The sequence below is a fragment of the Tyto alba genome, unplaced genomic scaffold, assembly GCF_018691265.1.
Source record: "Tyto alba isolate M040663 unplaced genomic scaffold, T.alba_DEE_v4.0 Super-Scaffold_2, whole genome shotgun sequence".
Lineage (NCBI taxonomy): Eukaryota > Metazoa > Chordata > Aves > Strigiformes > Tytonidae > Tyto > Tyto alba.
This window is the reverse complement of record NW_024881282.1, coordinates 1,123,083-1,148,699: the sequence shown is the minus strand read 5'-3', so window position 1 is coordinate 1,148,699 and position 25,617 is coordinate 1,123,083. Positions and strand designations below refer to the sequence as shown.

Sequence of the window (25,617 nt, the reverse complement as noted above, 5' to 3'; positions counted from 1 at the left end):
GGTGTGGGGATAGGACGAGGGGTGACGGTTTTAAGCTGAAAGAGGGGAGATTTGGGTGAGATCTAAGGCAGAAATTGTTCCCTGTGCGGGGGGTGAGGCGCTGGCCCAGGGTGCCCAGAGCAGCTGTGGCTGCCCCCTCCCTGGAAGGGTTCAAGGGCAGGTTGGACGGGGCTGGGAGCACCCTGGGCTGGGGGAAGGGGGCCCTGCCCGGGGCAGGGGGGTTGGAGCTAGATGATCTTTAAGGTCCCTCCCCACCCAAACCAGTCTGTGGCTCTGTGATTTGTAAAATCTTCCCAGCGGCTGGAGGCGGGCTGCCGGCAGTGAGGTCACCCATCCAGTCATCACACGCCGCCACCCCTGCTTAGCTTCCGCGCCGCGCCAGGGGCCCGCGCCCAGCCTGGGTATTGCCCCCTCCCAATGCCCCGCGCGCCCGCCAGGGGCCGCTGCGGCTCAGCGGCGCGCGCGGGGCGCCCCACGGAGGCGGGAGGGGCGGGGTGAGGAAGAGCGCGGGGAGGGGGGGCGTGGCCACCGGCCCCCGGCCCCTGATTGGCCGGGCAGCGGCGCTCGCGGCGGCCACGCCCCGCGGAGGGGTCTCGCACGGCGGCCGTTGGCCCCGCCCCCTGTCACCGGGCGTGCGGCGGCGGCGCGAGGGCCCGGTGCGCAGCGGGGCGCGTGTTTGGGAGAGACCACCGCTGCGGCGGGGGTGTATGTGTGTGTGTGTGTGTGTGTGAACGGCGAGGGGGGGGTGACGATAGGCAGGGTTGTCCCGGTAGAGACCAGTGCTGGGGAGGGGGGGGAAGACGACACAGGGTTGTCCCACTGCTGAGGAAGCGGGGGGGGGGGGGGGAGTAGGGAGAGCCCAATGCTGCGAGGAGGTGGGGGGGGCAGGCTGTCCCGGGAGAGACCACTCCGCGCGGGGGGGGGGGGTGGGCAGCCCCCGGGGCTGGTTCCGGGGGGTGGGCGGGGGCCGGTAGCGGTTGCCCGGGGCGGGAATACCGGAAAAATAAACCCTCGGTCCCTCAGGTGGGTGACGGCCGCAGCCCCGCAGTGAGCAGCCCCCCTCCCCGCTCGGCTGCGGGGGTCCGGCGGGAACCCGGCCGAGGTGAGCTGAGGTGAGGTGAGAGGAGCGGCCGGGCCCGGCGCCGGCGGGTCGATGCCGAGGAGGAGCTGACAGCGACCCGGGGGGAAACGCCGAAACGAGACGCGGAAATGGATTTACGGTCGGGAGTGGCCGTGTGGGTCCTGTGCGGCTTCCTCCTGCAGCAGGGACGGGGGGAGAGGCCCCCCGGCTCTCACCTGGACGAGACAGCCATCGCAGGTGAGACCGGCCTCCCCTACCCCCCAACCTGCTCCCCCTGTCCCGGAGGCCCCAGCCGCGGGGATCCCTCGACACCCCCCCCCCCCCCCCCCCCATTGATCCCTCGATTTTCCCCCGGTGAACCCCGGTCTCCTGCCCTGGTGGCTTCAGGCCGGTTTCTCTTGCAAAGGGGCAGCGAACCGGCCCCAGCCCTGCTTTGAGGCGTATCACTCGGTTTGTTGGGGGAAAAGCTGCTGCGAGCCGCGTCCTGGCCCTGGTTCGGAAACCCGCAGCGCTCGGGGCAAGGGTCAGAGGGCCAAAAATAATCCCGTGTTTATTTTTGCGATGGGCTCCAGCTATTCTCTAATGAGAGTGTTTTTGCAGTGAGTTTTGGATCGTGGCTCAGTGTGTTCAGAAAATGCCAGTGCTTTATTTATTTATTTATTTATTTGTGTATTTATTTATTTATTTTAAGGACATTCCCCATGTGGGCAGCCTGGCTGGGGGCAAGGAGTCCCCGGGGTTGGGTAAGCCTTGCCCTCGCTGGCTCCCAGGGCTGAGCTTTTCCCACCTCTCAGCCCTGAAGCAGAGAGGCAAAGACCTAGCAGCCAGATATTCCGCTTCCCTCTTTATTTTCCTCCCCTCTGCCCCAAAAGCCAACAACTCCGCAAAAAAAAGAAAGGAGAAGCCCAAGCCCCTCTGGACTCAGGTGGATTTTTCCCTTGGGAGCCAGGCTTTAGCGGCACGCTTCTTCCAGAGCCAGCCTCAGCGGAGGGCTGGGGGTTGGTGAAACCACCGTGGGCACTGGTGTCTGCTGTGTGTCCTTGTGACAGTCCCTGAGGTCAGAGCTGGGAGCCTGCTCGGTAAAACGTGCTTTTAATTGTCGGTAGTGAAACAGAAATCCTCAGCTCCGTGCCATTTCATCGCAGCAGCGCTGAGTTCTTGCACGCTCACAGAAAAGACGGGTGAGTCGTTATCCTGTGAGGAGGTGAAGGAATAAATGGGTTTCTGAAGGGGAAGGCTCCCACCGAAGCTGAAGCGCTGCTGGCCTGGGTGCAGGCCAGCCCATTGGAGCACGGCGTGGTGCTGGGCAGCGAGCAGAGCTGTCAGCACCCGGGTGACTCCGTACCTCCACCACCATCATCTGCAGCCTGGATCCGCTCCGGAGGGTCCCGCCGGCTTCCATCAGGGATAACATGCCAGTTCAGGGCGGTAAAAAAAAGGCAGTGGGGACCTCTGAACCTTAATTGTGACGGGGAGGTGCTGTGTTTGGTGCTGCGTGGGTGCGAGGCTGTTCCTTCGCCGGGCTTTTTGGGCTGGTGTGTTAGCAAGGGCCCGGGGACTGGAGCTCACGGAGGGTTTTTGGTTACAGTGGAAGGTGCAGGTGTGGGTGTTCGTGTTAATACAGATGAAAGTTGCCGCAGCAGCCTTGCCAAGAAGGCATTTTGCTTTGTGTACAGAGCTGGTTGGTGAGAACAGGGCAAGTCCCTGGAGCCGCAGTATCGGGCGAAGGATCGGGAACTCGGCGTCTGATTCCTGGGCAGGCAGATTGTTTCATCTCAGCGACGTGATGATTTATGTGACTCTTTTTTTTTTTTTTTTTTTTTTTTCTCCTTAATACTGACCGCATGCTAGCTGTTCTGTAAGGAAGTTTCTTTTTATATTCTTTATATGCGATCCTAAATCCTTAGGCCAGTTTACATCCAGTCTGTTCCATTAAGGAAACTGGATCTCTGCAGTCCTTCTGATGAAGCAAGGTTTATGCCTCCAAGGAATTTCCAGATGAGTTATTTTTGGAGGCCCTGCAGAAGTGTGGCAGCCCTGGTGATTCAGCTGCTGACTTGCTCTTCTCTCTGAGCAGAGGCAGAGCAGGGCAGGGCAGGCAGGGAGCAGTCCAGAGACCTGCTCTCTTTAATAAAATCATCTACAGGTGGGATTTTCCTGCAAAAGAGGAACTTTTCATTACTCTTGGTTTTTCACAAGTGGCATGTTCTAGTTACTTCTGGGTTTAAAAACCTGCAGAACACCATGTGACAGCTTGCAAGGGAATAGCTGGTTGCTGGTTGAAGCCCAAAATGCAGATGAATGTGGTCAATAAGGGGTTTGTTTGCTCCGGATGCAGGTAACTCGCAGTGTGACTGCGCCCCGTACCTTGCTGGGTTAGCTGGGAAGTTCAGAGCTTGTTGCACTCTGCTAAAGTTTGTGTGTCCTCTTGAGATCACTTGGCCATTTGCTTTTTAGCTTCTAGAGCTGTTGCTCACAGTTCAGTGTAGTGACTATCTGCAGATAGCACATGATGCTTCCCTTATGTGTTCCCTGGAAGCAGAAAATGAGGGTTGTGTTGGCTGCACACACGTCTGTGATAGCACAGGCTCCTACCGTGAAGCAGAGGTAGGTGTCTGATGGATTTTTGAAAGTGAAAGGATTAATTTTTGACAGATTTTTGAAAGTGAAAGGGTTTGGTTGTGTCTTTTTTTTTTTTTTTTTTTTTTTTCTTCCACATGGCATGATTTTAATGATAAAAAAAATTGACAGCACCAGTCACTTTTCCCTGGAACAGTGAAATTCTTCAGGAGATGCAGGGAAGTGTTGTTTGTAGAGAGCAGAAGCGTGAGATGTAGCAGTGTTTGCTCGCTAGGCTCAGTTGCTCAGATTCCTGTGCACACTCGAGGGATGCATTGACGTGCTTTGTTGAGGATTAGTATGTTTGTGGTTCCTAAGATTTTTTTTTTTTTGTTTTTAAGTAAGAGTTTGAAATGGGTAGTTTTATCCGTGGAGGAAAATTAGAGTTTGGTGGCTGAACTCCAGGGAAAATCAGATTCTCTCCTGGCTTTGAGTCGTTCAGAGGCAAGCGTTTCTAGTGAGTGCTTAATCTTTAATCTTTTCCTGCCAATATCATATTTACGTTTGGTTACACTCAAAAGCGCAGGAGCCATTTCGCAAGACACAGAGCCGGAGGTGGTGTGTGTTTTAGAGCCAAGAAGGACAGCCAGTGCACAGCCCGACCCCTGGAGAAGCACAAACCCCAAAATCGACCTCCCGAATCTCTCCGCAGCCTGTTTTTGTGCGAGGGCACATGTTTCAGAAAAACACGGTGTCATGAAGAAGGCGGCCGGTCCCCCCGCCGCTGTGCAGGATGTGCTGACAGTCACCCTGCCGTTATTGTTTTCACCCGCCGGTGGTTATTTTTAGCTTGAATTTGTCGTGGCTTCCAGCCCTTCAGAGCTTTCGTACACCCCCCCTCTAAAAGGGGCAAGAGAGGCTCCTGGACGTTGTTACAAACAGTGCTTTCGGGTGGTAGGTTTTATTCTCTTTCCAGCTACTCGCTGTAATCCGTCAGTTGCCTGAGTTGAACCCATTTAGTGCAGTTTTTGTTCATTTTTCTGTTGGCAAAAATCAGAGCATCATCTGGGGTTATGACAAATTTTTTAGAAAAGTTTTGTGTGTCCCATCAGCTGTTTGGGTCAAAAGTGTTTTACATTTTAGCACAATAAAAATAGTAAGCTTGCTTGATAGTCCGTTTTTCATTAAATCACATTAACAGGTACCAACGAGGTTGCTCCTCTTAATTTTTCACTTGACTGCCCGCTGTGCAGACCGGTGCGGGTGGACGGTGAAATGTCATTGCTGCTGCTTACACTGGGGACCTTCGGGTTGGGCTTCAGGTGTGTTTGTAGGAAAACTGACTGTGGAGGGGCTTGGGGTGGCGGGGGTTCACTGCAGGTTCCCCCGTGGTGGTACGTTTCCTCTGTGGTTGTCTGCTTTGCAAGATTCATACCTGCTCCGTCTCTGTACAATAATATGGAGATAGTAATGTCTGCATTCCCCTGAGCCTTATTTCATTTTAGACTGAGATTCCTTTCTGTGATCTTACCTCCGTAGGGATGCAGGGCTGTATCTGCCACGTTCTGCCTGTGCCGGAGGAGGTTTGGGTCCCCGGACTGGCATCGTTGAGACAGATGAGGGATCCTGGTGTGGATTTTCCCTGTCTGTCTCTCCTGCAGCAGTGAGGAGATGGGCTCTGGGTAGCATGGGGGGATCACCCCATTTCCTGAACCTCGTGTGCCCAGGCAGTGCTGAGCCTGAGGGGCCGCTGAGGGGCTGGACCCTCTGGGGCGGTGGTGGCACAGGGCAGGGTTCGGCATTTACAGTTACGCCGGGGCACAACAGCTCCTCTTTTCATTCCTTTATCATTCTCCCTGCGCCCGTCTCTTGCTTCCCTGACTTGATTCCTCAATCACAAGATTTCTGGAGTTGTCTTTGCTTTTGTTCAAGTGGTGTTTAACATGTGGGATTCTTACCCCAGCGGGGGGGAGCTCGGTGTGTTACCAGCGCACAAGTTATAACAGTAGTAAGGTGGTATCAAAAGAAAACCCCAATGCATATCCTCAGAGTTACTAAGTTTGCATGTAGCACTTTAAGCCTAAGCTGCACATAAAGCCAGGCAACATCAACGTTTAACAAAGTAAGTGTGATGATGGGGAGTTAAAACCGCAGGCTTTTAACTCGTGATTGATTTGATAGGGGAGAAAAAATAAATTTCTGGATGAGGATGCTGTGTCCAAGCACTGCAGTTGAGAACTCCTATATTTGTCATTCAAAGATGCGGGGTTTTATTGAAAGTTAATCTTCTTTCTAAATCTCTGTCTTGGAAAGTGATCAGTTTTGGACTGTGAACTTGCAGTGAAATCTTTTGATACGTGAACAGAATGCGGACTTGGTGTCTTTTGAAGGCTTGATCCAGTTATCTTGCAAGGTGGAAACGCAAACGGATGGCTACTTCTTTATCTTCCAATTTAAGTATTATCATCTTTAGTTGCTTAGTTAATGAAACATTATGCTAGTGCATTTATTTCATGGTGCTGAAGTTTACATCACCCACCATGATGCCAAAATCTACATTTGTCCTCTATTCCTTTGCCAGAGCCTCTGATCTCATCCACTGAAGCAAGTAAGAAGCCTTTATGAGTTGCCTTTAGAAAAAGTCTTATCAGGTGAAGTCAAGAGGTCAGCATAAAATCAGTGGTGTTAAAATACCAGCAGCTAATTGTGATACCATTGATCTGGCTGCTCTCTGATGTTCTGTAGCCGCCTGGTGCTGTGTAAACAGAGCCACTGCAGGATTTCAGCCCCTGGATTTATGTGCTGGAAACCTCCAAATCCTCCTGTAGCCTGGCCTGGGCCGCAGCCTCGAGGAGGTACGCGACCCGGCTTGTCAGAACCACCTTCCCCGCAGTAACTCAACCCCGTCTTTCGCACAGACTTGGAGGAGTTTGTGAAATACAATGACCCGCTATGCTTTTCTTGCTTTACAGTGAAGTGCTTTCTAAAGGAGTCTTTGTCTGCAGGACTAGAGGGATTTTGCTACTGTACCTTTTGCTTTAGCTGCAGTTAATTCTGCCTAGGTATGCACTTTCACCGAGTAGAAGTTGCGTGTGCAAGTAGGAGCTTTGGGCTGGGCAAGGGAGAAAAAAGTAGTTTTGGAGAATACTTGGAAAACTCTGCCAGGAAATGGTCGATGTTCATGACCAGCTTGATCGAAAACCTCAGTGGATTGCACAGCCTTTACTTTGCTTAGGAATGAAACTCATCTCAAGGAATCGCTGTTCTGAGAGCTGGGGAAATCGTTGTCTTCTGGCGTGGAAGAGGAGCGGGGCTGGGCGGGCGTTGGGGCTGGTAGCGCTGCTGGGGAGCTCCTGTTCCCTGTGTTGGCCCAGGAACTTGGAGCGATGCTCAGCTGGATCGGAGAGCAGATTTTTTTTTTTTTTTATTACTGTTTTAAAATTTATTTATTTATTACTTTGAAAAGCAACTTTCTTCATGCCTCCTGCGCCTCCCAGGTAGTACTTCCAAACGGGCAGCGTTGCTGGCAGAGCTCGCAGTGCCGCTGGAGCGAAGAAGCGGCAGACGTGAGCTCTTTGGGGTGTTTGTTTTCTCAGGAGTTGTGCTGGCACGAGTACCTATAAAGCTTGTGTTCAGACTTTTCAGCCTGCTTATGGCCTTTGCCCTCACCACATCCCAGTGGGAGAGAAAAACCTGACTTTAACTGCCTGGAGAGCTTAGGCAGGGGAGACTGAGCTGTCAGGAGCACAGACCTGAGCATCAGAGCAGGGATCCGGATAACCCCAGGCACCCAGAGATGCCCTGGGGGGAGAAGAGACCCCACATGTGACTGGAAGCAGAGGCTCCATGTGGCTGTTGAGCCTTTTTGGGATCTTCCTCGCTGAATGCTCTTTTTTCAGGACTGCACCTTACAAACGGCCCCTGTCTCTCTGTCTGTGGCAGCCTGGAGCAAGGTGTAATGTGGGCTTTTCCCTAAATGTGCAGTCCTGGAAGGAACTCCCACAGGGAAAAAAAAAAAAAAAAAAAGAGACCATGGCAGACTTTATATCCTGCCTCAAACTGTGCCTTTTAGTTTGGCCTTTCCTAAGGTGAGTCAGGGATACGCGTGTGCATGTGCACACATGCGGGAAGTCCAAAGCAGCAATCTTCCTGTCTGTCCTCTCCTCTCAGGAGGGAATGAGACAATAAAATATGTGATGAAGCCTCCTGACAGCCCTTATGGTGTGGCTGGCAGGGTCTGGCTGTGATGCTTTGATGGTCGTGGTGAAACGGAGCGTGCCTCATCTGAAAAGGGAGTGAGAAAGAAATAAAACTTGCTTTTCTGTTGCCTGCTGTTTGTGTTTGGCTCGTGGGCTACTTGGTGTATATTGGTACATCACAATTCTCTCCTGGCTAAGTGCTCGCACCTCCTCTTCCTCCGGGCAGGGGACAGATGTCTGCCCGGTGCATGCTGTGCTTTAGACTGATACTGCAGGGGGGAACTGTGTTATCGTGCTGTGAGTTTGATTTCAAGATCTTCCCTTCCCTCACCAAAAAACAGGCAGTAAAAGAGCATTCTGGTGTAATTCCAGGTGGATTTGTTTGTTAAAAGGAGGTTGTAGGAGCAGGTGATTGGAAAGCAACAGTTTTCCTTGAGGTTATCCCTCTGCTTCTAAAAATTCTCCTGCTTATTCACCTTGGAGGCTGTGCTGATTAAAAAAAGGCACTGGCGATGGCACTCGTCCCCTTGCAGTTCTCCAAGCCCAGATCCAGTGCCAAGCTTCGTTACCCTTTTCCTGCTTTCAGCTACTTGAATGGAACCGGCCTTGCATTTTGCTGTTGAAAGTCCTAATTGTGCAACCTATTAGTGTTGAAAAAAATGTTTACTTCATTAATTAGCTTTACTTCAAGGACAAAGCTAGACTGGGAGAAATAAACTCCGAAGCAGGCAGAACAAGCTGGAGGCCGGGTCGCCGTGGTTCTTGCTGGGGCAGCGCTGGGGTTCGTGCTGGGGTGAGCCCCGCTGTAGCTGGTGGGGTGCATTTTCCCAGAGCGGTGTGGTTGCGGGTTCCTGCTGCGGCAGGACGGCGTGCTGGCTGCGGGGGTCGGGGCTTGCGCTGCAGACCTTCACCCAAGCGGCAGTTAGAGCTGGGAATCCCTCCGGTCCGTGGCTGGAAAAGGAGATTTGATCACCCTTGTTATATCACAGTGCAGTGCTATTAATAACGTGGCTTTTTGGCCTCTCTCTGCTCTCTCCCTGTTACAGAGTACAGCCTTCAGGACCTTCTGTTTCCCCACCTCCCGCCCTGAGGACTTGACTTTGCTTGTGGAGCTTGAGACGTTTGATGGGTGTGCAGGCAATGCCCGTCTTGCTGACCTGTCTGCCTCTGCTTGTGTGATCTGATCCAAGTGGGTCTCTCTGGCAGACTTTAATTTTTCCTTTACCTTCATTTTAATCAGCCCCTGCAGTCCTGCATGATTAATTTTCTGGCACCTCCATAATTCCGGTTCATTTTTTAGCAGTTGATACTGCTCCTCAGGCAGGCATAGACGATGGACTCTTAATTAAGCCATTGCTCTATTACTCCTATAGCACATGTGAGCCTTGAGAAGCTCCTGCCTCAAGCTGTGAGCCTGTGTGTCAAAAACCAGCACAGGGCCAGCGTGGCTCACCTGCGCACTGGGGTGGAAGTGTTACCGGTGAATTACTCCTTTAACTTAACTAAAATTAAATAAATATCAACCTCTTAGCTGCCAGAATGGGGTCGGTGCAGTTGTGTATTGAGGTGAGCTTCTTGGTGCCGTCCCTGCTGTGGTGCTGGGAGCCGAGTGATAACTGGAACGACGGCAGGACTGTGCCCAGTTGAAATACTTGTTTTTACTGGCAGTTACAGGATGAAGTAACCCACCTCTACAATCGATATGAAAATCATCAGAGGAGCATAAGGAAGTCATTAAGATAACTGCACATGTTTTTGTACGTGAATTGTCTAGGCTTGTTTGTTTTATCTTCATGAAATAGTACCAGGATGCTTGTTTGTTTAGATTATGGACCTATTTTTAAGTAACCCATTTTTTCCACTTTGGAAAATGCATTAGCTCGCTGGGTATCGCGGACATCTGTGCAGGCTGACTTTGGGAACCATCAAGCGTTCCTTGAAGCTGCTCTCACCAGGGCGAGTTGTTGCCTCTGCAAGTATGTACGTGGCTAACCTTTGCTGTAAGAGACGTCTGCAGGACCCAGAAGCAAACACAGCGCTGCTTTGTAAATGTACTTTATCCTACCAAGGAGCCTCATGTCATCCTAATAGCGCTGTCCCTTCACCACCTTCAGGGCTTGGAAATCATAGGCAACTTTACCGATCCCAGCCAGCCTTCAGGAAGGGGAAGCAGTAACAATCTGATAGGAAAGGGTGATGCTTGTTCACAAACACATGCTCACACTGCATATTTTGCAAGAAAAGACACTATTTTTCTAGCTAGGTATTTCCTGCATCATTTTTCCCTGAAGGGCTGAGTTTTAAGGTCTGTTTCTTCAGGTTTTGAGCTCTGATGCCTGCAATTCTGTGATTCTCAGAGGATAGAAACAATAAACACGAGAACTTTAAGAATGTTCCTTGTCTGAGTTACAAATGAACAGCTTGCTTGTTTGAACAGTCTGCCCCTTTGCTAGTCAAGTTAAGCTTTGTGTTGCGGGAAAGGGAGAAATAATTCAGGATTAAAGCTGCTAAGCAATGCGTATGTTTAGATTTGTAAGAGTGCCAGTACATAATTAATGTGTAAGCCAAAGAGAAAAGGTTGTTTTTTTTCCTGGATATAGACAGACAGATGCAGGATAAAACCTGATTTTTGGGGGCGAGGGGGAGAAATAATTTCTGAAAATATTATTTTCCAAGTAGCTGCTATTATTAATGCCGCCTGAGTGTTTTTTGTTCTAGCTGCTTTGCTGTTTTAAGGCAAAAATCAAAATGTGTCATCTTGTGCTGGCCTGGAAGACTTGTGCTTGTTATTGAAAAGCTCCGGGATTTCAAGTATGGTGAGGATAACCTCCAGAGCAGTCAGCCTGTTCAAGTGTTATTCCTTCTTAATCCTGCATGTGATGGTTCTTCCTACCTGCTGAGGAGGTCAGCGAGGACTAGCGGTGGTTGTTCCAGCTTATTGCTGAGGGAAAAAGGCGTTAACAGGCTGTGCAGGTTCTCATGGAGCCTTTAAGCTTTCTCCTCCTTTAGATATTTCTACAGCTGGATCAGAGCCTGGCCCTTCATCAGTGGCATTAAGCTTGTAGGAAGTAAAAATAAATAAATGGGGAATAAAGTGTTTATGTGAAAATGGTTGATTAAAGATCATCTCTGAGCATTTCAGAAAGGACATAGTCATTTGGTGTTCCTTGTTATTTCATGGTGTATCTGTCCTTCAGACTACAAAATGAGGAGTAGAAATTTTTTAATTTTTTTTTCCCTTTTAAAAACTGTGAAAAGGATCAGAAAAGAACAACTTGTCTATGCCTTTAGCTGTGAGATTTGTGAACCCTTGCACATCTACCTATGCCCTCCTGTATAGAAGGGTTGGTTCCTCCCCGGGGCAAGCCCCAGCAGCTTAAAACTGTGGCAGAGGCACAAAAATAATTGCAGCTCCGTGAAACTCTGGAGGGATTTGGTGGCGTAGGATCACGCTGGGATCTGCCAGAGCAGCCCCCATCTCTGCTCTGGGCCTCGGAGGGCAAGCGTGGCTTTTTAGGTTCCCCCTGAAGGTGACCCGTAGTGGGATGCCACCGGCAGTGATCATGAGCCTTAAGACAAAAAGTGTTGGAAGCTCCTTTTGCCAACGGAGCCCCCAGGCTGGCTTTGGCTGCGGGTGTCCGGAGGGGTGTGAGCTGCAACCCTCTGCCACCGTGCTGGGAAGATGAAGAGCATCCTCAGCCTTCATCAGGAGCAGCAGCTTGAAATGGCACTCCTGCAGCTTGGCTTGCTTTAGGAGTTGTCGTTTAATTAAGCTGTGTCCTGGAGGCTCTCTGAATAAAGGAGGAGATGCTCCAGGAGGTGTGAAAGCTAACTTAGGAGAATGTTGACGCGTTTGTGGGAATGGTGAGAGCAACCCACCCGGCAGCCCTGCGGGCAGTGATGGGTGCTGTCCCCATGTCCCTTTGGATGCTGCCCTGGCACAGCACAGAGGTGCTGGGATCACCCAGCCACAGCCATGGTCCCTGGAAGCCAGAGGAGAGTTTCCAGTCCCGCAGAGCCTCAGTGCTTGGGAGAGCCCTGGGAGCTTGGGATTACCTTCAGTGCTTGCTGAAACTGTTCCCGGAGGCTCGTCTCTGTGCTGGAGCGGACCGATTTGTTATCATCATGCAAGCCTTTGAAAATCACTCAGCTCTCCGAAGGGCTCCCGGGGCAGGGCTGGCTCGGATGCAGGCAGCACCCCGTGGCACGGTGTGCCCACCATCGTGCTGCTTTTGGGTGGTTTCTCGTGGGCTAGGCTGTTTCCTGAAGATTTGCCCTCTGTGTTTTGTAGATAAACAGGTTTTCCTGTTTCTCACTTGTTTTACTTTGTTGTATCATTTAAAAAAAAAAAAAAAAAAAAAAAAGTGGAAAGATATTTGGGGGCACTCAGTGCACCTCTCCCATGCTGCAGGCAGCAGGATGAATTCTGCGTAAGTTTTTTGCTTACAGCTGTTGGTATGAAAAGTGGGAGGTGGGATCTCTTGTTATTTTTTTCTCCCACCCCTTTTTTTTTTTCCTCTTGGGAAAGGAGAAAAAATGTTTCATGCTTATGTGATTTAATAAGGGTGAGGGTCAACCCTTTGAGTGTCACTTAGAAGCTGTATCTTACTCTAAATGTCCAGTATTCCTGTGCCGTCAGTGCAGCGTTGGATGACTTCAAATGGTTGTTTCATCTGCCTGTGTTAAATGGAGGAATTGCTCTCGAGGTTCTTTTCCATGGGCTGTAGTGGGAGCTTAAGCAGCCAGTGCTGGATGAGGTGTCCCTTTTGCAGTGACAAGTGGCATCATTGTCTTCTTGATGCCCCTGGAGCCCCAGGCACAGAGAGCTCAAGTCAGAAGACAGCTCAGCCTTGGTCCCGCGCCCTGCCTCCAGCTTGCTTTAGCTTTACGGTTTGGAGAAGTTGTCCAATGGGTTTGTTTTTCATCTTGGGGCTATTTTCAGCCACTCAGCCTAACAAGGTGAAATGTCTGAGACGCTTTTCTGTTCCCTGTGACTGTGCTATAAGGAGGTGCACCGCCTGCCCCTCAGGCTCCCCGGTGGGGAGTACCTCACCCCAGCCTTTCCTCCTTTCTGTAGCCTTTGGCTATTTTCTGACCAAAAAGTCTGGCCTGATAAAAGTCAGGTCTTTTACAAGAGCAATGGTTAGTCTCTGCACAGATACCCTGAGCACAGAGCGCCCCAAATCCCGGCATTGCCGTTGCCCTCCTGAGAGGCTGAGCCCGGGAGCACGGCGAGGATCCAGCACCTCGGCTGGGACCGACTTAGCTGGGCTCCGCGTAGGAAAAGCGGCAGGAAAGCCAGTGTGTGGTGTGACTGCGGGGACGGGGCTGTGCCGCTCTTGGTTCGTGCCGAGAGCATCGGTACCGGGCTGGGGGATGCCCAAGATGTGAGAGGAGGGGGGGACGTTTCGCCCCACCTCTCCCTTATTCCAGTTGTAAATGTGTCATTTGTTCGCTCTTGCAATTGTGATTCCTTTGGGGTTGGGAGAAGCTCTCAAACTGCCGTTCACTCGGGTAGGATGAATTTTTAAAACAACTCTTGCTCCTTGGTTAAAGGGCAGAGAGGACCTGTGAGCAGAGGTGGTTTCTCTCCAGCGTCTGCTAAACGACGGCACTGGGAAGGTCACTTCAGACTCCTCAGAGTTCCTCACCAGCTGTAGTATATTTAACCTCCTAATGCTGTGAGATGTGGAAGCCTTAGTCTTCCTGTTTCAAATGAAGGATTAAAGTGCAGAGATATCATTGTCATGCAGGAAGTCATCTGGCAGAGCAGGGACTTGAACCCTCTCACAAATGTCAGCTTGGTGGCCCAGCCTGTGGGACATCCATCATTTCCTGGGCACGGCTAAGAAGCAATTCATACTGGGGGAGTTCGCTGAAATCTGGGTTGGCTTGTAAAGTGAATTTAGCACCCTGATGTGAATTTGTTTGTCTGCCGGGTCTGCTACCTTCTCAGAGTCTCTCCCACCTTCAGAAACGTGTCCAGATGGAGCAGCACCGAGTGGTTGTGAATAAATGGCTTTTCCCAGGCTGTGCTCGTGGCGGGCAGTGACACACCGTGCTCTGCTCATCACCCTGCCCTCGAATGTCACGGTGGGGCCGGGCGACACGCTGCGTCGCTTTCTGGAAGCTGCCACTAGTGGCACTGGGCATTTCAGACCCACTATATTTATGCTAATCTAGAAACAGAATAGAAATCCAGTATTTGAACCTTAGTAGCCCAAAGTAGGCTTCCTGTCTGTGATAGTTCAGCAATTGTGGAAGGCTTGAGAGCTGGCTGGTGGTAATACCAATCCCAGTAAAAATTAAAAAGGAAAAAAATTCCAAGGAATTATAACTATTGCTAAAGAGCGCATTCTCTTCAATAGCGCTACTTTTAATTGCAGTCGTCTTCCAGTAGCTTGCCATTATTTATTCAAAACGTAAAAGAATAGTTACTGCTATTATAAACCCATTTTACAGCCACCTTGTCTCCATGCTTGTCGCCATGTAGTGTTTGCATGGGAAGTGTGTGGGGTTGACATGAGGTCTCCTTTTATTGACGCTGGCTAAATTCTTCTGGAATTACCAAGCTCCTAATGAAGGTTTGCTTACTTGTGGCAAACCAGGTATATACTGCAAATACAATTATGTGGTTTCTTTGACCTTACACCAGAATACAACTGTTTTAATAAAAAGAGAAAAATTGCATCGGAAAGAAAGAGGAAAAAGATTTTTATTGTTCAATAAAGTCTTCATATAAGTGCTGGTAAAAGTGCATGTGAAGGCTCCAGTGCAGAACGTGAGGATGGAGACTGTTTTTAGTGGAGGGGAGTCTCAGTACGGGGTCAGGAAACTGCAGGGAAGTCATCCAGTTTGAAGCAGAGAAGGAGAGCTCCCGGCACATTTTCCCCTTTATGCTGATGGTGGAAGTAATATTTTTCTGCCTGAAGAGTCAGAGATTAGAGTATCTCTTTTCCTATTTAATGAGGTACTAAAAAAGATTCGGAGGAGTCCAGACTTGTATTTCTGAAACACCTATGTGTTTGTGTTAGGATTTGTCAGAGAATTTTACTGGTAGCCAAAGCTATGCCTTTAGTATAAACACAATTCTTTAACTTGAATGTAGCTGATGCTGAATAATGAATCAACGTAACCCTGATCCAGTACAGCAGAACAGAAATAACGCAGAGTTTTAAGCACTGACAGATTTTTTTTTTTCAGTCTAACGTACCCAAGTGTTGCTGCTCAGATCCTGGTGCTGCCATTCCTCTGGTCCCTGCAGAGACGGTGTCTGCCCAGGAGAGCTGCAAGAAATTACCGCTCACTGGTGATGACTTGAAAAAAATCAGATATGGAGTAAATGTATAGTTCTTTGTAGGTCATCATAAAGCGAGCAGTCTTTCTCCAGAGCTCCTATCATCAAATACAACCACTTAATAAAAAAAGAAACTCTGTTTTCATCAGACAGCCGAAGGGAACAGTGGCCTTGGCGGGCTGGGGGCAGGACGTCGCCCCATCAAAGCTGGTTTCAGCTCGAGGCTGCACAGAGGGAGCGCAGCCAAGCTGAAGATGCTCCTTCTCCCTCAATGCGTTTGTGTAACGAGGGAAATGAGTCGTGTGTGCGATGCAGTGGCCTGAATATGAGCACTACAACTCTTTTCCGCTTCTCTGGATGCCATCATAGCTGGTAAAAAGCCCAGAGAGTAAAAGCTGCTAAAACTGTGATGGTTTGACATTGCTGGTGCTTCTCACTCAGATGCTTAATGATCTGCTGCCTTCGAGGCACGGCTCTGGAAGATGAAAGGGGCATAAGGAGATTTATCAGGAGCCTAACGATTGCTAAACTTAGTCACTTGTTTCCTGGCTCAGGGTGTGTGGAAGTGCTGTAGAGGTGATAGTTCTGCTCTTGGGAAATAAATATTACCAGCACGTCCAGTGGCAATGGTCCTGTGCTCATACTGGTTGAAAGGCTTTGGCAGGACAGAGTTTATAGGGAGAAACACAATAGAATTTTTTTTTTTTTTTTTTTTCAGATCAGCTAATGTAGCCCGAAAAAACAAGACAAACTTTTTCAGCACACATGCTTCTTTTTTCCTTAAGTGAAGTTGTCAAAAACTTGGCACGTTGAACTTCCCAGTTCCAGCCCCCAGCCTGGACAGCCCCGTGGCCGGGCAAGCTGGGGAGCAGGAACGGCCAGGGTGGGTCTGGGTCGGAGGGACTCTGCTCCCCTTGGAACAGAAACGCTGGCTGCTGAGCGGCGCTGCGCCCCGGAGCAGGGGCGAAAGGGTGTCTGCTCAGGTGCCCACCTCGGTGACTAATCTCTTGCAGCGAAGTTTGGAAAGCAAAGGAGGGCTGTGAGCCTCCCCTCGGCAGGCACCCACCGCCAGCATGGCTGGGGTGGGGTGGGGGGGGGTGGTTTGCCAGCCCCTCGGCCGTGGGGAAACTAAAGGAAGTTTTCCCAGAGTTTTTTCAGAGCTGTGGCAGTGCTGAGTGAAGCCGGCTGCTGCGGCAGGGGCGTTATCAGCGTTGGGGTTAAGATTCCACACATTTATTCCCTTTACATGCTGCCTGGAGCGCGGACACTGAGGAGCCTGAAATCTTTGTTTTAATGGGACCAGAAGCCAGTTTTGCTGCAGCTCCCCCATAACTCTTTAAACAGAGTGGGTATGTTTTCCATTGAGTCGTCCAGCCCCGTATCCATAAAATCTTCATTCTTTACGGACTAGAGCAGGGCAGTCACTTGCTCTGCTGGCCATGTCGTTATAATTACCTTCTTTGTGGCTTTTTTAAGAAGAGACCAGATGAGTGTTTCTGTTAGGATTTAACTATTTTGAAGCTGTCTGTGACAATAATACTGTTCTTTTAGTCTTTTCAGGTTTGTGCAGTAATCACGATATTTTTAATTTGGATACTGAAAGCTGTCTTTCTCGAGGTTGGTGGTTTAGATTGTGCAGAAAGGCATGGTTCCTCCTATATGGAATAATAATTTTTCAAAATAAGACTGTTTTTTCTTATTTAGAAGTGCATAGCTTAAATAGCCTCTTCTATTGTTGGAAGCTGTGGTAGTCTATAATTAACTTAAACATAAATGAAGTGTTCTGTTTCTGAACACAGTTAATGGGCACTTAAACTGATTACTCATGTTGGTCATAAACTATTATAAGCTGCTGTTTGATTCAACTTGAAATTTGTATTCTGACGTCTGCCTCTTCAACACTTGAAGTGCTTTGCTGTAGGGGCTTTGAAGTTTGAAGAAATCCCCTTGCTAAGAATATTCTTATTCTAAGGAGTCTGCTGGGGTACACTCTATTCCCGTGAACGCATCGCCAGCCCCAGGACGAGGAGCGGGGCCGAGATGCCAAGAGCATCTCGCCGTGGCAGTGAGCTGGCCTCGATGACCGCGTACGTCTCTCCCATTTCTAATTTCTGATTCAGTGGCCTGCCAGCTGTAAGCTGTGCTGCAGGCACCCACACATGTGGGAAGGTATGTGAGGGGGAGGGAAAATAATGTCTGTAATCCCAAACCAAATATAAAGTTCTGCTGGGAATCTTTCCTTAACCAGAGGCTGGTTAGCGCTTGGCAAAGCAAGGGTCTTGTCCCTTCGTACCTGAATTGTAAACCCATCTGCGCGGAGGATTTAGGGAGTGCCGAAGCACAAGCCTGCTTAATTTATGTTTTTGCCCTCCTTGTGCTGCTCTGCATGCCCAAGCACCCGCTGTGCCGTGGAAGCACGCCCGGGCCGTTCGCTTCGGGGACCAAAGCTGGGGCTGTGCTCAAATCAGACTCTCCTGTTCCCTGCCCAAGCCGTACGTGATTTATCCTCCTCGGTGAAACTCGGTGGGGTGAATTTCTTACCGAATAAATAGTTATGGAAAAGACACTGTTTGTTCAGCTGAAATAATGACGAGGGGGGTCAAACTCAGCTCCAGTCTTCTGGCTTTGTGCCCAAGGTGGCATTGAATGGTGCTTTCCATCCATGGCACTTAGAAATGACGAAGAGAGATTGATCGTGTAGTTTCTGTTGCGAAAGCTTAGCTGGGAGTTCAGGAGCTAGTAATTAAAGTACCATTGTGCCGGTTTAAATAGCACACCTAACACATATCGTACAGCACGTGTGTGTAGCAAGTGTCCACTTTGCCAAGGGGCAGTAAAATGTGTACATGCATGTACTGCAAAGCTGTGACATGGAGAAAACATATTAGCAATGCTCAGTCTCTTGGGAAGGTGAAAAGAGGATTTCTCCGCAATGTGCAGCGTTTGCCCTGACAGTTTGCGTTGCCTGTGAGCCGTAAGGCTTGTGGGGGAAGCAGAAGGTAAAGATTAATGATCGCTGCGTGGGGCTGTGTGGTTTGAGCTGCCGGGGACCCTGAGGGATGGAGATGATCTGAGGGGGCAGTGGAGAGGTGGGATGCTCTCTATCCTGTGGGGTTTCAGGCCAACTTCACAAAACACCCTGGCTACAGTCTTTGAATACGGCGTCTCTTCATTCCTCTGGCATTTGCTGTATTCACACATCCTCCCCACATTACTGCCAGTGGACTTGGATGTTGTGATCTGTGGTCAAATGTGGCTGTAATGGTTTTGGGGCTGTGCTGTGTAAACCAAATGGGGCTTTGGTCTGGATTAAAAGCCCCCACATGCTGCCTTAACACACTGCCCTGTGGTTGTCTGATGTCCCAGCTGATGGGTGTTTGGAAAATTTACTCTCTTCTGCTTTCATTTACCTTTAAACTGTGCCCTGTCCGCACACCTCTGCGGGAGCATGGCTGTGCTTTGGACGACAGCACGTTGCGATGCTGCCTCTCCAGTCTGCCTAGTGGGAAGCACCAGTGCAGACAGCAGCTAAATGATGCCTTAAAAATGGTGGGGGAAAAAGGTGAGCTGCTGTGCTGTGGGTGAAGCCTAATATCTGGTTAAATGTACAAGGATGGGTCGTATTTTCAGTGGCTTGGTCACAGCCAGGTTGCAGTGAAAACATACGTGCTGGGCAGGCTTTGGGTAGTCTTGGGGAGGGTTAAGCAGTGTGATTTAACAAAGTCAGTGGAACAACAGCTGTGTTAGTAACAGAGCTGTGCTGAGGAAGAATTCGACATTTTCTGGTCTCTTCCTTGTGTTTTTTACTTCTACAACAATGTTGCTTTAAAACACTGAATATTAACATGGATTGCATCATGCTGAAACTCTTCCCTGTGTGCAGAAGATGAGGACACGTTGTCCAATGAGTTGTCAGCTTGCCTTTTAAAGCCATTTTATCACTGCAAATAGCTTTGAAGATTTTTGAAAGACTGTTTTGGGGGAAGGAGCAGAAGTGGTTTGTGATCACTCTGAAATTGCTGCTGTTCCAGAAGGTGCTGATGGCTGAGCTGTCCCTCAATCTGCAGGCGAGCCAGGCTTGGGAGCTTGCCCCGTGGAGCTTCCACAGCGTTTTTTCAAGCTGAAGGCGAGGTTTCAAAAAGATGCTGAGCTGACTGAATAATAGCTTGCCGTTGCTGAAAAGCATTTCCTCCTTCCCTCGTGGCTTTGGCACCGTCTGCTCCCGCACCCCGGCAGTTCGGTGCTCAGCAGGAGCAGTCGGTCTCGCAGGGCCCCGGGAGCGCTCGGCGCGGCGGTGTAACGCCGGTGGGGTTTGCTCCCAAGAGCTGGCCGAGGTCTGTGTGCCTGGCGTGGGTGCTGGGTTGGGGAAGCCAGCCATCCTCGCCATCCTCTGGTTTTATAACTCAGAGATAGTGGCGGCAGCAGCGCCGATCTCATGGGTTATGCGCCAGGCTGGTGCAGCCAGCACTGCCGGGACCCCTCCGGAATGAGGAGCCTCACGGTTTCAGTGCTTTTAGTCAGCATCCTGTTCTGGAAAGTACCTCTTTCGCTGGGCACCTGCAGAAGAAAGTCACTTTATTGAATGTATCATTTGTCAAAGTGTTTTACAGGTGTGAATCTCCTCGCTTGGTCCTCCAAGAGCATTTCCATTTTCCAACTTTCAAAACACGCCATAAAATACCTGATTTAACCTATGCTCTCCAGTGAGTCATTTCAAGATTTTTTTGTTTTGTTTTGTTTTGGCTTGGACTGGGATGGCCTCTTTTTTTTTTTTTTTTTTATTTTTTTTTTTACTAACAGCCTTTATTAGTGAGGCAACATTAGCCCAGCTTCCAGCCAGGCAAGCCAGATTTCCTGACAGCGTGGTGGCTGCACTCAGCGGCGTTTTACCATCCCGCACCTATGCTGCAGTACTGCTCAAAGTGGGCGTTTGCTTTTTTTTTTTTTTTTTTTTTAAACTTTTTTATTTTGCCTTTGTATTCAAAGATGGCAGCTCTTACATTGGGGCAGAAGAATTATAATCTAGGAACGCCTGCCTCATAGCAGCATGCTTAGCACTGTTGCTGTTCACAGGTCCTGTCTGACAAATGCTTCTTTCCGGGATCTACTTGCAGCACGCCGTGTCCGGGCTGCTTGCATGCCGTCGTCACTGGGTGTATTTTCGTTACCCGGGACTGGGTTTTTAAGGGGAAAAGACAACCCGCAGGGACGGGGGGGGCACGGCTCTGCCTCCTCCCGAGCCGACCGTGTTTCCTGCCGGTCGCCAGCGCGGTGGTTTCCAGCGGTGGATCGCGGCCGGTCGCAGCCCGGGCTGGCAGTCGGCTTCCTCCCTCCCTGCGTTGCTTCCTCTGGGCCGGTGCTGTTCAGGTTTATGGGGAAGCAGTCCCTCGGAGCTGACATAACCTGGAGTGCTCCCTCTTTACTCGACCAACATGTTTGGTTGGCAAGGAGGGAGAAAAAGAAAATAAAACAAACAACCAAACGTGTTTCCTTAATGTGAATAATCTTTGCCTACTAATGAAGAGATTTGTTTTAATTTTTGCCACAGTTGCTCCTCCTAATTGCTGTTTTTTATGTTCTCCTTTGCTGTGTGTGGAGCATTGTCACCTGGCAGTAACTAGTCACAGGGCAAGTGAATTTACCCGCGGGCTAGGTTAATATGTTATAGTTTCTGGAAGAAAGATGTGCTGAGTTGTCCCCTAACCTGCCAGGCTGCTGTGGGGAGGTCGGGATCTTCCCTCTTGTGGCAGAGGAGCTTTGTGAACGTTCTCCTGCAGCTTTTTGTGCAGAGTGGCATCATTTTCTTCTTCACTTACCTTCACCCCTTGCTCCTTTCGTTACCGTTTAACATGTTAAACGTGAGATCTGGTAGAACTGCATTGCTAAGAGTGCTTCCTAGGCAGTGCCTGCCACATCCAGGATCTTGTTCTTGTACCAGGGTTCCCAACTCTCACTGTCTCGTGTGTAGAATTGAACGGGTCTGCAAGCACCAAGAATAACAAAACTTGGGTTTTTTGCAGAGTTGTGTCCTTTGTTCACGAGCTGTTTCCACCTCCTTCCCTTGCTTTCCTCCCCCCACCCTCTTCCCCTTCCCACCCCATGCCATCGACTTTCTCCTCCACTGTCTGCTGGGACCGTGGGTGGCCCGTGTGTGCCTGCCAGCCTCAGGTCCCCCCTTCACCGGTGTCCTGATCCTCGTGGAAAGTGTTACAGAACTATATATGACACGTTTCTTTGGTTGAGTTTGGGGAAGTAGGAGGATAACAGGATGACCAGGAAGGGTTTTTTTCCCTGAAGAAGTCGAGCTAACAGTTGCACACTGATCTTGAGGTCTAATAACTAATGTGTGTTTTTGCAGAATGGCATTTTCCTGCTAGATCTGCCTGTGGGCGCTGCGATGGCGGGCAGCATCTTGTTTAAAGAGTTGTTAAAGGGTTGTGTTCTTAAATGGGAGAGAAACACTTTGCTGGTTTCTGGGAGAAAAAAGGTATTGTAAATGAGAATGTTTTAAACTACATGAATGTGTTTCCAATGAGCTTGCTGGGTGCAGCAGTGCAGTTATCCCACATGAAGGTTTATTTGCAAGCAGCAGCTGATTCCCTCTTGCTGTAGGACAGGTGTGGAGTGGAGTGTATGCCATCTCTGAAAGGGCACTGAGCAAAGGCTGTTGTCTCCGTATTTTCCGCTCTCTAGAGCTTCTGTGAAAGTTTAAATCATCAGTTCTTGGTAAGACACAGGAGGGATAAATAAGGTTAAAATTGGGAGAAGCTGCCCTTGTATGGCAGCATGGGAATGGTGCCGCTTTGCTCGAGTTAATGATGCCGGAGCTTGTCTGTGAGGGGACTACGGGAGCCCTCGATTCCTGGGCTGTTGGAGAGTTGGTGGACAGGCAATGCATGCCAGGGAACCCTGGCTCCTCCCGGGGCAATGTGCTCTTTCAGCTCTCCTCTGTGTCCATGAAGATGAGACAGGCGGGATGTTGGCTTGGGGGGCGGGGGGTTCTGGAAGGACGAGCAGAGGAAAAGAACACTGCTGAAAAAGCCCCAGGAAAGCAACAGTTCTGGAAACTTTGCTTTGGTCTGGGTATTGAGTATTGCTGAGATGTAGCTGATGAAGAGACTGGCCATGTAAGCCTGGCCTTTGGGTCAATTCTGTGCTTATCCATCTCGTCAGTATATGACTGTAATTTCAGAAACCGTCTACCCTCACCCTACTCATTGGGAATCTCTTTTTACATTCCTAAGGAAACTCCCCAAAGTAATGAATTGAAAATCCAGTGAAATGTGATGGGAGTATATTAGCATGAACCGTCACTGTCCGGAGGAGCTTATTGGGTCTGAAATGCTTCACCATTGAGATGTCAAATATTTGCAGAAATCAAGCCTTGAAAGGAAGGCTTGGCTGGAGTGTTAGGGCTGCTGCCTGCAGTTCTGCTTGCTAGCCTAACCAAGGATAACCCAGAATAAAGGGTTTAGCCCTCTAGTTACAATAAGTAGGCTCACCTTTTCCTACCCTTCATTCCTCCCCTGGAGCAGGAAATGTAAGGGAGCAGTGCTCTGTACTGGAAGCATTCTGTCGGTGGTATGGTGTGTGTGTGCCCGCTGTGGGCTGCGGACAATAAGGGTTAATCCAGCGAGGGGTTAGTTCATCTCTGAAGCAAACACATTTTACTTTAAAAGTTTCTTTAAATCTTCCTCAACACTTTAGTTTGTGGTGTGCATGGGCAGGCACACTTGTTTTTTTTAGGAGCAATCTGTGGCTATTTTCTCTTCCTGAAGTTGTCGTCTTTATGACTTATGGGCATCCAGCTGCGCAGGAAAACTCCGTTTTACAGGCTGCCCTGTAGCTGAGGAAGTGGGCATCTGTTTGCAGGTGTGTAAACCTAAGATGCTGTTTCTCTTATCTCTCCTCACATCCTGTAAAAAAATAAGCGAGAGATAAGAGAGGAAGGATAGACAGATAGTTTCTATGGAGTGGGTGATTTAACTACTTCCTTCCAGCGTTATGAACGTGACTTACAGCTCCTCTTTGCTAGCCTGGGAGCTGCCTGGTCCCACTAACTGCACAAGCTGAATGAAATACTAATAGGCAAGAAAACAGTTCAGCCTTGAAGTGCAACTCCTTTATAGAAAGCTCGTGCTAAAAAGGATGATCTTTTTCCTGTTAGAAGTGATTTTAATTGTGACAAGTTAGGATAAAATATTTTAAATCATAAAAGCTGTCCCCTAATTTATGCAGTGGGAGGATAGAGAGAAGATGGAGTGAGACTATTCTCAGGTTTGCAAGGATAGGGTGTGAGGCAGCGAACGCAAATCGCGGTGGGGGAATTCCTGCTTAGATAATATTAGGGATGCGTTGTCATAATGAAGATTGGCAGGCATTGGAACTGGGACTCAAAGAGGTGGTGGTACCTTCGGCTGTGGAGATACCAGAACTCAACTGGATGGGGGCTATGAGCAAGCTCGTTTACGTTGGCCAGGCTTTGCTGGGGAGGCTGGAGCAGGTGAACTCCAGCGGCCCCTCCCTGCCGAAGTTGTTGTGGTTCACATGGCATATGTAATTGCTATAAATAGAGCAGATTTTTTGCATGGTGTAATTGCTGCTCATCTGGTTATGCCCATATCCCACACTTGCTTATTGATGTGTTTCATTGCTTGCAGTGTCAGGGAGACAGTTAGAAACGCCTGTCTGCATCATCTGAGAAGCCAAAGGCAGCACAGGAGCAAGAAGCTGCTTCCCAGCCCGCGGTGCGGTTTGGCAGGGCCTCCGGAGCCACGCTCGCCAGCCCCTGCTCACGCAGGGTCACCGGCTGCAGGTTGCCCTGCGGCAAGTAACAGTGCCCCATCTTGACTCCGTGTCTCTTGATGCCTCTTAGTTGTGTGCGAAGGACGAGAGCAGTAGGAGTTATGCACATGAAGATATAAGGGAGTTATGCACCCTTCAGTATTCAAATAGTAAAATTTTCCAAGTATTAAAAATGCAAGTAGCTGCAACACAAAAGCTGCTTTTTGTGCCCAAGCTTGCTGCTGCTTGCAACTGCTTTTCCTGCTTAAGACTGATGTGTGTCTACAAGGAAGTGAGCATTGTCTCCTGTGAACCCAATTAGAATGAATAAAGAGCCTCCGAATTTTGCAGATGACTTTCTGAAGCAGTCTTAATGTTAATAATAATGATCACGTTTAAAAAACAAACAAACAAAAAAACACCAAACCAAAACCCAACAACCAACCAACCAAGAAAGCCAAAGCACCACTGTTCTAGCTAAAGCCAGAAATCATGGGGTAAAATGCTTTTTTGACGTGATTTACTTATGTGTACAATTTTGTACTTCAACGTCAGCTGGTGTAATCACTCAGGTTACATCACCAGGGGGGTGACATAATTCAGGAGACAACAATCACCCCTGAAATAGTTTGTTTGAAGGAGAAGAGAATTGAGTTAGGAACGTGAGTGATAGAGAAGAGCGTTTACTTTGTAAAAAAATCTGTGTTTGGAGCAGGTGGGTGATTCTGCAAGTTCTTCTGTCATGCTTTTATTTGACTTTTTGGAGGTAGCTGGAGTAGTGCTGCCTTGTGTTTAAGTGGATACTGGTGGTACAAGTTCATTCCAACTGAGCATGAACCTGAGTCCCAGCTCTGTGCTCCTCAGAAGCTGAACAGCTCAGCTTTGAGCTGGCCAAGCATATTCTCTGCTTTTGGAGACAACCACAGGGCTGACACTCTTCTTCCTGGCCTGCAGAATCCTTTAGGCTTATTTAAACTCTCTGTAATTTTGTAGGTTCTTTGAAACATCGTATCTCCTTTGATCCTAGGTCTAGCCTCCAGAGGAGAGCTGTGGTCAGGGTGGATGGAGCCAGAGCAGCTCTCAGCTTTGCTTGAGGCTCACGGGTGTATGATGCTGTCCCCTTCCATCCCCTCCTGGCCTCCAGTGTTACTCTGTGCTTTCGGGCAGCAGTAAGGTTCAACCCAGGAAACAGCTGGATGCAAGTTGCTGTAGTCTGTGTGGATCACATCAAAGTCATGGGGAGCGTTGGAGGGCAGAGGTGTCCCTTGGAGGGATCTGGACAAGCAGAAGTGGGCTGGCAGGAACCTTTGTTAAACCTAAAATTTAGCAAAAGCAAATGCCAAGTCTTGCATCTGGGATAGGATAACCCTGCTTGACCGTACGGGCTGGGGACCCACTCTGGGGCAGCAGCTTTTCAGAAGGGGATCTGGTGAAGAAGTTGCCCAGGGGCAGAGTCCCCTCGGGTGAGGGAGGCAGGAGGGGGTCCAGGAAGGGGGTCCTCCCCTTTATCAGGCAGTTGTGATGCTGCGCCTGGGGTTGTGTGTCCCCTTTGGGGCTCCCCAGTACAGAAGAGGTGCGGACATGCTGGGGGGAGTCTGGCAGAGCCACCATGGTGGCTGGGGGGACTGGGAGGGTTCAACGTGGGGCAGAAGAGGGCATAGGGAGACCTCGGGGCTGCCTGCAGCCACCCCACGGCG

The 25,617-nt window shown here is 49.6% G+C and overlaps 1 protein-coding gene across 5 annotated transcripts in view; it reads left to right on the top strand.

The window, feature by feature from the left end:
• The first annotated feature begins 583 nt into the window (after positions 1-583).
• Positions 584-25,617, top strand: part of STIM1 (stromal interaction molecule 1) — a 99,850-nt gene continuing 74,816 nt past the window's right edge. For 4 of the 5 annotated variants that reach the window (XM_042791914.1, XM_042791912.1, XM_042791913.1 and 1 more), the window contains exons 1-2: positions 626-705; positions 1,024-1,318. In XM_042791914.1, coding sequence (XP_042647848.1) covers positions 1,210-1,318 — 109 coding nt within the window. In that variant the 5' untranslated portion in view covers positions 626-705; positions 1,024-1,209. Of the gene's footprint in view, positions 706-1,023; positions 1,319-25,617 lie in introns of all 5 variants that reach the window. The other variant, XM_042791911.1, reaches the window with a different exon arrangement.